We start from the raw sequence: 17,056 nt of genomic DNA, 5'->3' as shown, positions 1-17,056 counted from the left end.
CTTAATTGCGGGAGTTATAGGATCCCATATAAACGACTGACTGACCGGTTAGTACCCAAGGTTAGTACTATCTTCGTGTATATGAAAGGATTGATGAATATGGAGGAAGCAAGAAAAGTGTGCCAGGGTCGAAGCAAATGGAATACCAGTCACTGTTTACTCCGGTGGGAAATAGACGTGAGTTTACGTACGTATGTTATGGACCACAAAAATATTTTCAAAAATTTATTAAAGATTCCATCGTTCGAATTAAATATTTAGTAAAATATTCATGATTCCAGTATTAAAACTTTTTCGTTCTACCTATACCATCCATTTAAGTATATGAATAAAAATAAAAGTTTTAAAAATAAAACCCCACTACGAAAAAACCGCGCTCTGAAAAGAGTGGATTAGCATTCGACCATGGCTATCTCCTTAAACTTCACTATTCAGAAGAATGTCAAGAGATTTTTTTTTCTTTCCAGTGTCCGATTTTTCCGTAGTCGGATTTTAGTTTAACTTTTATTTATATTATTTCGGGGTCTTATTTATTAAGATAATGGTGCTAATTCCTGTAAATACCATCTAATTTTATTTTAGGTTATATCTGTCATTTTCTTATCCGCCGAAAAGGAAAGGGACGGGTAATCGACAAGCATAAAATTTATGGAACACACGTCAATTTTAAGCACAAATCTAAAACAACCGTCTAAAAATTCGCCCGGGTTATTCATTTATTTACTCATTCTTCCTAAAATTAAGAGCTGTCAATCATCCGTCCCTTTCCTTTTCGGCGGATAAGAAAATGACAGGTATAACTTAAAGTAAAATTAAGAGATGTCTGCAGGAATCGGGGCCAATGGGCCATTATGTGTTTGTACAAGATTTGGAGATAAAACCTATTCGGAGCATGTCAGCAATTGTTATAAATTAAACGTAATTATCGTGCAAATACAAGTAAACCCGCGGGTGAAAGCTAATAATATGTACATATTTGAGATATGCAAATTAAGCTCTTTCATTTGATACCCTTTTTCGTCCTTAGTTTGTCCTCTAGAGGTCCATAAATGTGGCCCATTGATGTTTATGCAACGTCACATAGCCTATACACCGGAAGTCGCGGAGGTTCGTTGCCACCGGACGATCAAGACGCTTCCAGTGACATCTCATTTGTTAAATTCTGACAGGCGGTTTAGGCGATAAGAGACGTGCATAAACACATAACCTCCTTTTGCTTCGCCGCAGTCGGATAAAAATATGACCTATAGTAATGAACTGTTACTACACAAATCAAGATACAAAATAATGACAGAACCCTTACAAATCGGCATTCTGTTTAAAAATATATCCGGAAGTACCTATTAGATGTCTTGTAATCTTGTTGAATACTGAAAGGGTAGAGTGGGTAATAGATAGGTACCTACTACTTATAAAAAAGCCACCACACCACCAAGACTCATTTTTGATGTAGTAGAAAAACTTTTATGCGCGTGACGCATGGATTTTTACATCAAAATTGTATAATGTAAACATCAAGTTTCGCACTTAGCAAACAATAACCCATCTGTGGTAACTGCCTTCCTACTAACCGGGTATTGTAAAATATTCTAACCTATCAATATTTTAAAGGACGGTAATAGGTTGTCGTAAGAATTTATTTTTCGATATAAATAAACACAACAACAATTATGTTAAATAAGACGTAAAGTAGAATATTCGTTACCTACCACCGTGAAAGAACGATGCTTGTATTGCAGATGTAGAAGAGAAAACCTATAAAAAACAACGAACGAACGAAAAAAAGATAGGAAGCAATGTTGCTAGTATAAAAAATATAAATACCTAATTTAATCAATCACACAAATTCACATAATATACATCATATAGTTCACATCATATCATGTAGCAAAATAATTATGTTAGATTTATTTTGCAAAGTACATGAATTTAAAGCTTTCTCGTAAGTATTTTCGCTACCCCACCCGTGCACCCATAAGAAGCACGAACCACATTAGCGCATTTTCAGTTTTGTACCGATAAGGTAAATTTTGTTATTTTAAATATTCGAATACCATCCGGCGAAATTAATCGCCGGATGGCGGCGGCGTTTTGATGAATAACATGACGACGCGAGCGCGTCATTTTGAATAAATGGTAGTAATTCATTTATTACCTGGCAATACGGCCAAAAACATTTTGATAAAAGATCACCGAACAAGAACGAGTGAATAGAATAGAATAGTGAACGAACGTCAAAAAAAACCAAGATTTTATGTCTAATAACAAATTTTTATTTTCATGTTTCGCTTGTAAATTTTGGAAATAGCAACGTGTGCTAATAGAATGTAACTTTTTATACAGTCGATAACGTACTTAATATATATTTTTTTGAATTCAAAGTGATTCAACTGGCTTTTAATTCAAAACCAAAAGTAACACGCGTCGGCGGCCATTTTGTTTGCATTTTTTTTACTGACCGTTTTAATAATGATAATGAAGTCGAAGTGAGTGAGTGAATGATTTCTTTGGGCGTGATCCTAAGCCTAACCTAAGCTACTACGAGGCTAATAGGTACTGAATATCATAAAAGCTGGTTTTCACAACTTGTAATTTTCCTGTAAACATAAGGTAGGTTATGAAAAACAAATATTGGTGTTGTACTTTAATGTTAAAGTGGTAGAAACTTAAAACTCGTTTGTCATGCACTTGTCATACGTGATAATATTTTAAGGTTAGGTGGCTTTCTTTATAATTTTATTAAATATAAGTGACTTATAATAAAATAAAAGTAGTTTTACCTACTTGTGTCATATGATATGTGATATCATAACTATTTTACATTGCAGTTGTTATTATTCGGAAATACATGATGGCATACACTTACGTGACCGCCATTTTGTTTACGCGAAAATTGACACCGTGCTGGAATTAAGGATAGTGGAGAACATATTACTTAAGCTGTTATTTGTACAGGTAAATTATCATTCATCTTATTTCTAGTTGTGATTTATGATAATTAAAAACATAAGTATAACTTTGGGATAATTGCTGCTTAATACCTAACATTACCTTGGCCCCTTGCCCCTATTGGTAAAAATAATATTTGTGGGGTTATATCAGATATTTTTCAAAAATATTCGTTGCTTTTTTATTTCTAGGATGTGGTGTAAGTGATAGTGACAGACTTTTATCAATGAAAATACAAATCATTTGGATGGATATGGATTGAATTTATACGTAGGTGTCGTTAAAAACGAACCGATTCTGTCTGTGAAATCTACTTCAAAAATAATATTATCTCATAGAGTGGCATTATGCGGTAGGCAAACCGTCAATCAAACAATACCATCAGTCATTGATTGACGAAAAACTGATGTAAACTTCACGTGATTTTCATTAACTCTGTTGGCTCGATCAAGACGGCAATACGGCTGACCACCAGTCACTTAGGATTATTTAAGGGCCCCATAAACGGTACGATTTGTCTGTACGATCCGTCCCTTCAGACCGATCGAAACGACGAATCGATAGTGTATGTCAAGATCGTGAACGATTTACTTCATCGAAAACGATATCGGGAATCGCAACAAAAACCCATGCAATCATGAATATCGTAACGATGAATCGACAGTGTGTGTGGCTCTTTACGATCAACGATTCGATTTTGTCTCACTCTGACGCCGGTCGTCGCATATATTTATATGCGGATACTGGTTTCGCTTTAATAGCCATTTCTTAACCCACATTTTTCTAGGCTTTCTTTTCTGTTTTGTAGCCGAATCAAAGTTACCGCCACATTGGTAAGGAAAAAAGTGCATTTTCCATTTTATTAGGTAAGTATTGAATTATTAGAACACGTGTTTATACTTCAGTTTCAAATAAATAAATGATTGATCGTTACGAGCAGTCGTTTCGTATATGAGCGTCATTTGCGATGCGATCAATCGTCACGATTTTCATCAGATCGATCGTACAGACGAATCGTACCGTATATGGGCCCCTTTAGGTTTAACAGCTCGGTGAAGTACTTAATTCAGTTTGCGACGGATGAATGTTATGTAAAGTAATACGACGGGCGCGTACGTATCTGTACAGTGCATTTTACACTAAACTGTATTACTCTCAGTAATCCCACATCAATCTGTCTCATCCGATGTTTCTAAACGTCCGAAGACAGCGTCCGTGATCCGCGTCGTAACGTCAGAGCATACTGGTCAGTCGTGTCCACTAGCCACGAATGCTGAACGCGTCTATTACGCGACCGATAATTTGTTCGCATTTCTGAGGTCGGAAAAGCACTAGGTACATCCGATCCGAGTCCATGAGTGACTGACAGTAGGTATAAAATTATTATAAGATTTCTAATGGATGACAGATGCACGCATTCCGCAAGCCATATAAATAGTACTACGAGCATTTCGGGTCCGTCATTTGATGAACCTGAATCGATGGTTTGATGAAATGACTGATGGTTTTATTGAAGGATAACAACATAACTATCATCACGACTACAACCCCAAAGGGGTTATGTCAGCTACGTTTAAGTAAGCCCCATGTAATAGGGGCGACCCGAGCTTATCATCATTAACCGGGCACAAATCCTCTATGATCCAAACATGAAAAAGTCGAATTCAGTGGTTTAGAGTCTGAGCCGTGTTTCGAACCCGTAAAATCAGAAATTTATTGCACAAACACGAAAAATAACAATTACAAAAGAAGTACAATAGGCGGCCTTATTGCTAAATAGCAATTTCTTCCAGGTTTTTGGAACTATGGTTCGACAGGTAAAATACTAGTTATGTGTGGATTGTCCGAGGTGTGGTATAACCTTGTTTAACTATGTAGATTAAAAATGTTGGTCACAAAACCCTCATGAGAAGTTTTCATACGCAAACTATTAAGAACATACCTACAAAACTATTGTAATCTCCTTTATACCAAATACAGATTTTATAAATATGAATAAAAATGTTTTCCTACCTGCCTAACTCCAGAATTGATTTGCACATTAGAAGACTGGAACCCAGAGTTTAGCATAGGGCTTAGAATACGTAACCGAAATTCATCTGACGAACTCGTAGGCGGAAAGCTAGTTTGATTAAATCGTGATTTATGACATTTTGTGTTCTGTGGGGTTAAAAAAGCCACATCAAAGCAATTCATCTAAAAAGTAGTATTGTCATTTGACATTTGTTTGCATTGCGCACTTACTTTTATATGCGCAATATTGGTATATTGATGTGGTTTTTTTAGCCACGCTGTTTTGTAGGTACCATCAGTTTCAATCTTGTGTCAAACATGACCCGCGAGTCGTGATTGATGGTAGTCTGGTAGACACAATGACTTGCGCGTGCTGCCCGTAACGAAAGTAGCGTGTTAAAAGGTATTCATGTTAACTTAAATCTACGTTATCTTTGCTTTGTTTCAACACCATATTTCCTATCTATCTATCTAGGGTTGCTTTAAGATGTCGCTGAGATCTAAAGATAAGATAAACAAATATACTTTATGGAGCACATCGGAGTTCGGACACAAGACCTAGTACCAGAAGTACAGAACAATCCACATTCGTTTATAGCGAAATAAATTATTGGAACTAAATGTATTTTTTTACATCACGCAAAGGCACACTAAGAGATCGTGTCCTTTCGAACATGGTGGATTAATAGTCTTTTAGTTATGAGTAAATGGATTGGTATTGGTAACCTGTCATAAATAGTTTGTTATTTAGGGTGTTCTTCAATTGCAAAGTTGGTCGCAAATAATGATTAACTTATGGTTATCACCTGTTTCCGTGCGGTTTGCCATATACATCTTAAATATCAAGAGTACAGAGAGTGTACCTGAAATGGTGATGAATGATGGTGGAGTCAAATGTGGCACAAACGAAGGAAATATTTTGCATATTACTTAATGTAACATTTTTCTCGCGTACTTGTACTACGTTGGTTATTATTTCGCGCTCGTTTTAGGTAAAACTCATTATTGTACCTACGTTTCGTTATATTATACTGTAGGTTTCACCAGTTATATTATTTGTTATAATGTATATTCAAGCTCGAAGGTTTTTTCTAATGAATTTTATGTGTCATATAATAACACATCATCTATTCTATCAATGGGTCAAGATGGTGAAACCACGGTTAATGAACGGAAAAAACCCACATATTGCTTTTGTTTCGTATCATGAATAGGGGGTACTCGTGATATACAGGGTGTTAGTGACATCGTAACGACAAAAAATGGAACGTCTATTTGATTGTACTAAAAACGATAGTGGGTCGCAAATGTTTATTTAAGATTTTGAGTTTTTACTGCGCCGCAATGTTAATCGAACAACGCGAAACAGTCGCTAGACCTACCTATATAACTCTTACCTTACCTTACTTGTTAATCCTTCGGATGAAGTACCTAGGTACCCTAGAACACGTCACATCACGTAGGTATGCAACATCGCGTCTCTTCCGCGGTAGGTAGGTATCACACACACTCACAACACAACACCTTCTCTTTAATAAAACATCAACATTCCATACTCTTGCGCAGTAAATGGTGTATGATCCATCATCGTAGTCGACACTACTCATTTACAAAATAAAACAAACACAAAATACTCACAAACACGAAAAAATATCCTCGAAAAATTTCGCGCGATTCGCGTCAAGGTTAGCATCCGACTGAGCGCGCCTTTGACGCTTTGCGCTAACGCCGCAGCCGCCGCCGGCCGCGGCCGCGTCGAGCCGACGACTAGAGTGAGAGAGAAGATTTTTTATGCTTCAGTTGACAGAGAAAGAAGTAGTATCTGTTCGTAATGCCTACTTTATTGGCGCGCGTTGCCATTGACCCGTGCGGCTATTCACCTGTGCACAGCTGAAGTTGTAGGTACGTTATTATTTATTGTGGTTATTACATTGATAATTTTTATTACTCATTTTTATTTATTTATTTTAAATTTGGGTTCTATACAGCTTAAAATACAATTTGGGACTAAAAAAATCTAAAAAAATACTAAAATTTTCATGAATTTTGCGACAGGAAATTCCACTTGATATAAACTCAGAATCATGGTCTGAATCATCCCTCAAAGTTTTCGTTACGATGTTACTTACACCCAGTATATGCACTCTATTGTGCGCTGTCGTTACCCTATAACGCATTTAGCGACATAACAAAACGATTCAATAAAGAATTGCATCAATAGGCGCGACAAGAAAATGATTACATGGACGAGGTGCCCTAGATGCAATTCCGCCCAATCACCGTGTTCATAGAGCAACACGGACGTCTCTATGACCGTGGTGCTCTATGATCGATATGTAATATCGCATGAATTTTCTTTTGTTTCTGCGTTTTTTTACATAAGCCGTAGTTCTGTCAGATCGTCTGTATGAAATTACATAAAAAATACTAATTTTATCTTTATCGCTTGTTGCAGGAGTTCGAAATTTTGCCAAAATGCAAGATAATAAAGTATTTACTTCCACCGTTACCAGAGGCCAAAAACCTTTACAGAACAATCTATATGATTTAATCACGGTAGTGCCTGCTATTCCTGTAGCTGTAAAGGATGATATTAAAGAATATACTTGTGATTTTAAACCTAAAACAGACAAAATCTACGTTCCTAAGAAAAGACCCAAATATACTAAAGTCAAAACGGTAAGGGATATCCGAAATATGTTTGAAACTGATGTGACTGCTGATTTGTCGAAAGATTTAGAAAAACAACAAAATATTTTATTAAAAAAAATAACAAGTGGATCTTCAAGAAATGAGAATACAATGGAGTTAGCAAGAAATATGTTAAAATGTGAAAAGCCCATTTCCAGGCATTCTTGGCAAATGTTGATGAATCTAAACCCACAACATACCCCACAGCCTATTCAGTACGTGTTATGGAATGGAAGGTGTATTCGAATCAATGGGAGTAAAGGAGGAAAAAATAAATTTCTGTCTAACTATGATTTAGCAAAAATAAAACGACCAGCTAAAATAGATAAGAAAAACAGAACATTGCATACAAAAAAAGGGCTACTACAAAATTCATTAACAATTAAATTTAAACCGGGTCCTCTAAGCAGAAAAAGATTTCTTGATGATTCATATCAAAAGTACAACGTGGGCAATACTGAATTGGTTAATCTTCCAAAACCAGGTCTTGATATCCGGCCAAAATACGGAGTTCCATTGGAACCTACAATCGCAAATTTTGTTCAAAGTTTACGGGATACTGATGGTCATATATCAGAAAAATGGGCCGAGTATGCAGTTTCTGTATTGGGCACTGTTAAAAATCACAGTGTTGTCCAAAGTGGCGAAGAGCCTGGTGTTACGTTTGAGCTTCATTATAAACGCAATCAACGGCGAACTTTAATGCGTCAAGAATCGTCGACATTTGTTACAACAGAAAGCAACAACAATGCACATTTGCTACTAGTAGAAGACAAAGAAGAAGAACTTATTCCAGAAGTAAAATCCATACTTAGTGAAATAATTGAATCTGTCGAAATTAGTTTATTACAAGACAAAATGATCCTAGAAGATGAAAATCCGACAGATAATCCAAGTCACGACGAATTGAGGAATACTAGTGTCGCACCGAAAGAGAAGGTTAAAAAGAGATATTGTGAATTAGACAGGCTTGATGTTACTGTTATACGTTTGCCAGAAGTACCACAAAATGAGTTTTCGAAAACGTGTAATAATGCACATTGTTCTTTAGGGTGTATTTGTACGTCTTTGCAATGTGCCTACAATTTAAAACAGCACTGTGGTCGAATAGAATGCATGTTTGAATGCAAATGTGACTTCTCAAAATATAAAGAATTCGATTCATTTGAAAGTCATCGTCCTGAATTAATACCTGGCCTTATAAATTTAGACAATGAGTTAAGTTTAAAGCTATCCAAAGAAGAACAAAAATTCCATCAAACGGTTGTGGTAACTGGTGAAAAAAGTATATTGTTAAAGCCCGAGAGAAGAAATTGGAAAACTACTAAAAGATACCGGGAGTTCTATAGTAATATGTGTTTAAAAAATGATTCCAAAGTACGAAAAGTTTTGTCAGTTGTTGATGTTAAATTAAACTGTGAAAATATTGAACCTTGGTGTATGGTACACAATCTGTACAAATGTTTCTGCAAGGGAAGATTCACAAGCGACGTAAAATCTACTACTGAGCAGGATGAGTTGAGCGACCAATTACAAGAAGAACTGAATTCTACTAAACCTTCCTTCGAAGCAAAACGTAAATCAACTTCGCATTCGGAAAGGATTAATGCAGATGGGACCAAGAAGCAAATAATTTCCATGAATGATAAGGCAGTCTATTCAGATTATATTATGGATTATGATTGCAGTACTTGCAAGAGAGTAAAACCTTATGAAGGTAGAAAGTATAAAGATGACTACTATATAAACACGAATAAAAAAATTATAGAATTAGAAAGAAATGACAATCAACTGCGTAAAAAAATGTTATCTATCGTGAACAAGTTGGATGCTTGTGACTCACAAGATGATAATGAAACTGAAAACAGTGACACTAACTTATTACAAGTTCATGAGGTTTCCGGAAATAATGAAGAAATGAGCGTCTCTGAAAATCAACCTCTTAGCATTGGTAAAAAATCAGAAATCGAGTCTAAATCTTTAGAAAGTGAAAACATAACTCACGATAGGTCTGTGTTAAACACAGGTCCAAATAAAACCAAACTGATTGCATGGCTCGAGTCAAGTTACAAACAATATAAAAGACGTTTGGATCTGGGTGTCGTTAAAACTTGTTTAGAACCTCCGAAGCACGGTAAAGTAGCCCTGTATCCTTGGGAGTTTATATTAAGTAGATATAGAGAGCGAAAAAATCTGTTTTTAATTTCAAAACTGAAACCGTTCCGTATATTTATGGCGATCGACGCTAAAAGTAATTTCTTTGAAAATTGCATTAATATCGACGACATCCGCTTTGCAGACTTGCATAAATATCCAATTACAGTGAAAAATTTACTAACAAATGCCACGGACTTGAAGGATAACTTTTGTATTTTATGTGGTCTATCACATTGTTGGGAATTAATTGGATCTGTTACAAAAGTTACTGACAAAATAAGTACTCAAAATCCAAATGACGGCGAAAAACATCAGCAATCATTTACAACTGAAGACTCTAACCTCGAAAGTCCACATTTGCCAAATGTGTCCAAAAACACGTCAGATATTGCGAAGGGTCAACAAGTCCATTTACAAGATGTGCCTGAACGGAATACCGCCGAATCAGACTCAGATTTAGAAACGTCGAAATGGTTTGTTATGACCATAGAAAATGACTTCAGCGAGATTCAGTTTCATAACAAAGGATTTTTTGTCAAGTATGAAAGTATTATCAAGGCAATAAACGTCGCGAGAATGTCAGACAAGACAGTGCGGTTATCTTCACAAAAATGTGTTGAACAACTGAACAATGGTCCTCAATTTGGTATTTATGCAATACCTAATGCAAATGAATATTGCGTATTTATTGGTCCTTACGAAAAGGACGAACCATTAGGTATAGAGACTATAAAGTCTTTTGTTCACTTTAGGAGAACCAAAAGAACAAGAGGAGTCTGGATTACAACTAACAAAATCGATAACATCAAAGTCATAGACAATCCACACTCGTTCATGCCACCCACAAATTTACACCCCAGTGAAATTGTACCGCTAGACAACGAAACGACAGTGAACGAATCAAAAGATGTAGAAGAACTTAATCCCGTCAATAGCACTAACACTGCTCAAGAAACGTCAACATCTAAAGGTTCTCCTAGTAAAGAACAACCTAAATTAGTAAAACCTATAAAAATTCGCAAACAAGATGGATTCTACCACTTAGCATCTTCAACACTTGTCCAGCAGGTTTCCGTTACAAATTCTTCTAAACAACCACAAGTACCACCCATTGTCAATTTTTCGAAAAAATCATTACCACAAAATTTTACCGCCGAAACTATTCAGATGCCTCCTTTAATGAAAATCTTACCTACTTTAACTCTTTCTACTTCTCCGTTGATGAAAAAAGCATCGGATGATTTAATTCCACTGGTCGTCAAGCCTATTGCTGAAATTGCACCGCAGATAAAAATAGTTGATGTTTTCTCGGAATCCACGACAATGAAAGATCAAAATAAAAGAAAGTACAAAAAACCAGATGGGTCAATGTTTATTTTAAAACCAGAGGAAATAAATAAACGGTTAATGCTGCAAAACAAAATGATGACAAAAATCAACCCACCTGCGCAAAATACTGAAACGAATAATTCACAAATGGATCAAGACATTGAAAACTTTCTGGCTACCACTGTTGCATGTTCTCCAAATGAAGATATTTTTGTTATTTCGGACGAAGAGAACAGTAATCATGAACTCCCAATACATAGCAGTTGGAGAGATGTGTGGATAGAATGCAGAAACAATGCTGGCTTGGGCTGGATAAGAGGAAGGAGGAACGCAGAAAACGAACTCAGTTTTGAATTCCCTGGTTTTAAATTCACTGAGTTTTATTCTGAAGAGGAAGCCTTTTCGAAAATTAACCAGTAAGTACCTATTTAATAGCAATCAATAAGCTTTTTTCCAAGTAAACCTAAGGTGATTAAAATTCAAAGCAACGATGGCGCCGTGTTGAATTTATCTATTTCTACGGTGGTACGTCACTGTGGTTCGGTGGTGTGGTGTGGTCTTAGTTCATCTTGCAATGGATGAACCTCTGATTACCCTAATTGGGATACGTGAGCTTATGTTACCTATTTTTTTATTCATAGTTGTTATCTTATATTGCCCCCACGCACTTTATAATTCACTTCATATATTTTGTATAAGTATATTAAACGGTCGTTAGTATGTTTACCGCTAATGTAATAATCACAAGTTGACCAAGCTAGTTTTGTCTTGATTATTAGGTATGGATAGTCTCTGTTCACTTGTAAATCCATTTTATTTTTAAATCTAAATACGCTAGTATGCTGATTGATGTTGATATGCAATGTATAAATTGTATTGTATATTTTTAGGGTTCTGTCAAGAAAAATTTATGTACCTAAGAGCCTTCAGTTGGAATGGCATGTGGCCGAATGTGAAGATGATTTAATAAACAAACAGAAATTACAAGCCGAACAGTTGGGAGCTGAATTAGTAAGTATCACACGTACGTTGGGCGTAACCGATTTAAGATCACTGTAAAGCATTTGTAACAGTTCTATTTTTTAACTAAATTACCTGGGACTTAAACATAGCTCTGCCTGCCCCTTCGGGGATACAGGCGTGAGTTATTTTATGTGTCATTCTTTAACCTAAATAAGTTCTAAGTTATAGTTTTCAAAGAATATTAGTTACTCCGTGGTAATAGCGATCCGTTGTTATATATAAAAAAATATTACTATAAGAATGAATCATTCGCTGTTTTAGGTACTAACCAAACGGGGACTTCGTCACAAGAAAGACTTGATTATCAACCGTAACGTACAGAATAAAATGAAAACATCGACATCAACCTATGAATCAGCGACACTGTCAGCAACTACAGTCGGAATGGAGGAAGTCGATAACGTAAGACCATTAAATCACGTTGCTAAGATCACAAAGTTAACTTAGTTTTCGGGTGCCAAGAAACTCAAGGAAGATATTCGCATCCCTTTATAAAAGCAATGCTGTTGATAACATTTGCTCGGTATACATACGACAGAATAGAAGAAAGAGGTTGGGAAGGCCATAACGCGCATTTTGTATGAGTACCGCTGTCGCCGGTTCAACTCCACTCTTTTTTTACCCCTGCAAACAGATAACTACGACAGCTCTACTTCTCAAATTCCATAGCCACTTTACCGGCAATGTATGTTTTATGCGTCGTACAGTTAGCGGACGAGTAGAACGCAAAGTTGAAGTATGAACTATTTGCTCATACTTGTATGGCGCGCGTTACGCGCTGACTTGGCCCTTCCAACCTCTCTCTTCTGTGGTGTATACCTAATAACATCTCACTGTATAGCGCGTTGCCTATAATATACCGATGTGTCACTTTAACGCCTCTCTTGCTGTTTTAGTCAAGATTGAACAATGTAAAAACGCAACTGTACGCCACTACTAATTTAATATACGTAAAGTACATATTTCAATGTGAGCATTTTCAAATAGCGTTGCTCAATAGCAAATTGTTTCAGGCTCTCGTCATGAAGCGCATGATGAACGAATTGGAAGAACAAAGCAAAACACTAGATAACGAATGCGATATGCTTCTAATGGAAATGGCGAAAAAAAGTAAGATGCGGTTTTCTGCACCACAAGACAATGCTCAGAAAGTATTATTACCTAGTAGTAGTACTTTTAACATTTCCGGCGATGGGTGATAGATTTCCATCAACATCGGAATCATTCATTGAGCCAGTTTTGTAATGTATCGGAATATATCTTGGGTGGACAACTGAGCGCTGTCAGAAATCATAATCAAATTAATTTATTCAACAAGTTTATAATTTTATTAAAAACTACAAGAACGTGTGTTAGTACATAAGTATGTTTTCTGTATACTTAAAATGTGGTAGTTTTTATGTTTTGTTTCGAAATGTGAAGCAGTAGTTTGTATAGAGATAATCGAACAGAAGGGTAAAATATGAGCAATAATGCAATATTTTTCGTGTTGTGTAGGTAAATGAAAAAAACTAAAAAACTACTATGATGATTGATGACTGAATCAAAGGGATCTCTGTCTGTTATATATCCATTAGAATTGTTAAAGATTGGAAAACTAAAGAAAATATTTGTATTGTTTTCGTTTTTTTATGAAGAATTATTCCTATTGTTTTTTATTAATAGTTGATACTGGAGCGTGGAAAAGGTGTTTTGTGATCAACTCACTTGCACAAAATGATTTATCGAACAGTGTTCGATTCAAAAGTACTGTAAGAAATATAAGTCTGAAGTAGATTACTTTTAATGTTTTAGATAAACCGACTTTATAAACCATTAAAAAATAAACAATCTGTAAACATGTATAAGTAAAGTTCAATTAAATTATTCGATAATTGTATTTTTTTTGCTTCAAATACTTTATACACATTCACTGCTTGTTTATTTTTTAATGGTAAGGTGTTAAACGTGTATATACCTACCTTATTGAAGGATTAAGTTAACTTACTTGAAACCTCGTTTGTACCTATTTGAAAAGCTTTACGAAATCGAGACTAAATTACTTGTCGACTGTTGATTGCCTAATAAATACAAATATAGGTATCACATTTTGCGTTGTGAAGATGCGTCAGTATTGTAATTATTAGTATATTTTACTTGTAAAAATGATGTATCTAATATAACACATTAAAGTACATCAGCATGTAAAATAAACGCTTCTATTGACTGGATCATAGTAAATTACAAAGAACTCTGTGATACAAACATTAAGTATTTATACTTATCCATGCTGAATACTGAACTTGTGTTGGTATTTTTACTGAGTCCTTAATTAGGATATCACAATTAAACGTATATGTCTATCTGTACTGTTTTAAATATAGGTAAGAAACATTAAAATAAAAGTTCTTAACTCGAAAAGCAAGTGTTTTCTCTTAACAAAAACAAAACAAAAGGGATAAATATACCACGACACAGAATGTAGTTTATTTATTAGCACAAATAATTAACAATATAAATATTTCAATAACATAATATCTTTCTCTACAAATTGAGTGACTTTATTGTTACAATTATTACGCTTCTTATGAAAAATATGTCACGTAGGTATCAACACTTGCTAGGAACAGCAGGGGCAAAAGCCTTAGTCTAGTACCTACCATTTAATATTTTATTTATTATTGATAACATCACTTTCAAGTTATACATTTAATTTGATAATGAATTTATGAAATATTTTATCGACTCTGTTACAGAATAATCGTTGATGACAACTTTAGTCCAGAAATATTTCCTATATTATACAATAATATTTTGGTATCTACTATTTCACGACACGGACGGGTGTGAAACAAATACTATTCTGTTGTTGTGGTATTTATTAGATAACAGAGTCAGTAAAAGGTAATGCATTAGCGAAAATTATGGAGTGATTACTTGCATATAGTATTGTATCAATCTCACTTATAAAGACCGCCGGGTTGATTTATAAGGAATATACTGCGATTGTAGTCGTGTAATTTACTTAGGTTAAGTACCACATTGAATTATGTGATGGGTAGAATAAGTACTTACCTACATATTTTTTAGGTGTGTTTTGGCAAGTAACAATGCGTAGGCTTGCTCACAATTTCCATGTTTTATTGGTAAATGAAACGTAAGCAGCTGGTTAAACAAATTATTTAAAATTCTAGTCCAAAAATAGCAACCTACTTTACGCTGACTCTCAACTGGGCCTATATTTAATCAGTTCGACGAGAAATGGACCTTTTCTATTCTGTGAGTTTCACAATCAGTTGGTTCGACCGTTATAAGACGGCGATATGACTCATCACCTAACACATTGGTCTAACAAAAAGCTCGGCGAAGCATAGATACTTAGTTCATCATGCAATGGATGTGTCCGACTAACGTAACGTAACGTCGTGAGATTTTGTTATGTTAGACGAAAATTAACGTGAAAAATGTCCTAACACTGAATTTAAGGTCGGTTTGGGATCTACGTGAAACGCAAAAGGTAGTAATTCCATATCATTAGAGGTAAGAAAATTTACTTTCGTTGTGACAACGGTAGTTGTGGCCCTAATGCAGAAAGAGGAAGAGTGATATGTGCTGTCATCATTGAAATTGAGTGATTTCAAACAAGCCCATAAGATAATTTCAAGACTGAGTCAGAGATGCGAACGTCGGCCTGAAATCAGTAGGTCTAGCTAGGTTGTATCAATCGTTTACGAGGATGGTTTCCACACATCGTCCAGACACGATTGAGCCTATATTTAGCGATTTATTTTGCCGCCTTTCCCAAAATAAATATCTGCAAAGTAGGTAATGAACAACGCTCCAACTACTTGACTTTTGGACTGGAATTAGAAACACAAATGTAGTGGTGGTATATTTAAGATCGGTCAGCGGTGGAGGAGCGGCGCACGTTGTTACGCTGCGGGATGACGAACTCTGCGTGTCGGGGCGTCGCGAAGGGGTTGGTGGGCGCGAAGGGTGCGCTGATGGAGCCCTGGCGCTGCGCCCCCCGCCGCGCCGGGCTGCCGCCGCTGTCGCCGCCTAGCAGTCCGCTCGCCGTCATCCTGACAATTATATTTTAATTAACTACTGGAAGTGAAACGTGCAAAGACTAACTTAGTGATTCATATTAGGAATTTCTGAGTAATCGAAGACCCAGGATGAGTTTCGCTTTTCTTATCTCGTTGCCAGTTTTAAAGCTACTATCTCGTTATCTACATACATGGATGAAAGAATGGTTAGAAAGCAAATTATTAGACTTACTTGGATGCAGTAAGGTCAGCAGCGGCGGAGTGTTGCCGCGGCGGCAGGGCGGGCGGCGGGCCGGCCGGCCGCGCCAGGCCCACGCCCACGCGTGGAGGAAGCTGTGAATATTGAGGAACTAATGAGAAACAGTGTACTACGGGTATGTAGTAGCCATAGATACAGCTACATAGTGCTTACATAATTATTGTTAATAACAGTGGAAGAACAAGATTGATAATTATAGATTTTATAGTAACATTGTCGGTCGGCGCACTAGTAGTTAGTTACAAGAAGTTGAATAATACATATTTATGTCAAAGATTTAATGATGAAAAATGATTGAGAAAGAAGAAAATCAATTACAATGTTTACCGCGGGTAGGTCATGATGCACGGCGGGCGGCGCGCCTGCCGCGTGTGTGAGAGCTCGTGTGAGGCGGGGCGGCGCTGACGTAGGGCCGGGCGGCGCCGACGTCGGCGGCGCGGGCGGGGGCGGGCGGCGCGGCGGCGTGTCCGCGCGGTTACCCGCGGGTCGGTCCACTGACTCGCGCCGGGGCTTGTCCATAGGTTCCTGCTAAAAGCCGAGTTTTCACTATACGAGTACTCTCGAACCGAGTGCGCTCGAATCTTATGTTTACACGTTACGAGTAGCG

At 36.4% G+C, this 17,056-nt stretch overlaps 2 protein-coding genes across 11 annotated transcripts in view; one reads left to right on the top strand and one right to left on the bottom strand.

Moving 5' to 3' along the window:
- Window positions 1–2,357: 2,357 nt before the first annotated feature.
- LOC126366190 (uncharacterized) lies at window positions 2,358–14,562 on the top strand. Its single transcript, XM_050009179.1, has 6 exons — window positions 2,358–2,610; window positions 2,829–2,955; window positions 7,418–11,555; window positions 12,030–12,150; window positions 12,424–12,564; window positions 13,176–14,562. The coding sequence occupies exons 3-6, from the start codon at window positions 7,438–7,440 to the stop codon at window positions 13,359–13,361; spliced, it is 4,566 nt and encodes a 1,521-aa protein (XP_049865136.1). The 5' UTR covers window positions 2,358–2,610; window positions 2,829–2,955; window positions 7,418–7,437; the 3' UTR covers window positions 13,362–14,562.
- A 54-nt stretch (window positions 14,563–14,616) lies between these two features.
- Window positions 14,617–17,056, bottom strand: part of LOC126366184 (MAP kinase-activating death domain protein) — a 41,124-nt gene continuing 38,684 nt past the window's right edge. For 8 of the 10 annotated variants that reach the window (XM_050009158.1, XM_050009164.1, XM_050009165.1 and 5 more), the window contains 3 exons: window positions 16,768–16,977; window positions 16,423–16,523; window positions 14,617–16,223 (listed from right to left, as the gene is read on the bottom strand). In XM_050009158.1, coding sequence (XP_049865115.1) covers window positions 16,037–16,223; window positions 16,423–16,523; window positions 16,768–16,977 — 498 coding nt within the window. In that variant the 3' untranslated portion in view covers window positions 14,617–16,036. The remainder of the gene's footprint in view (window positions 16,224–16,422; window positions 16,524–16,767; window positions 16,978–17,056) is intronic. The other 2 variants (XM_050009160.1, XM_050009159.1) reach the window with 2 other exon arrangements.

Source organism: Pectinophora gossypiella, chromosome 4, assembly GCF_024362695.1.
Source record: "Pectinophora gossypiella chromosome 4, ilPecGoss1.1, whole genome shotgun sequence".
NCBI classification, from domain to species: Eukaryota; Metazoa; Arthropoda; class Insecta; order Lepidoptera; family Gelechiidae; genus Pectinophora; species Pectinophora gossypiella.
Note: the sequence above shows the minus strand (reverse complement) of the source record. Positions and strands in the feature narration are given on the sequence as shown.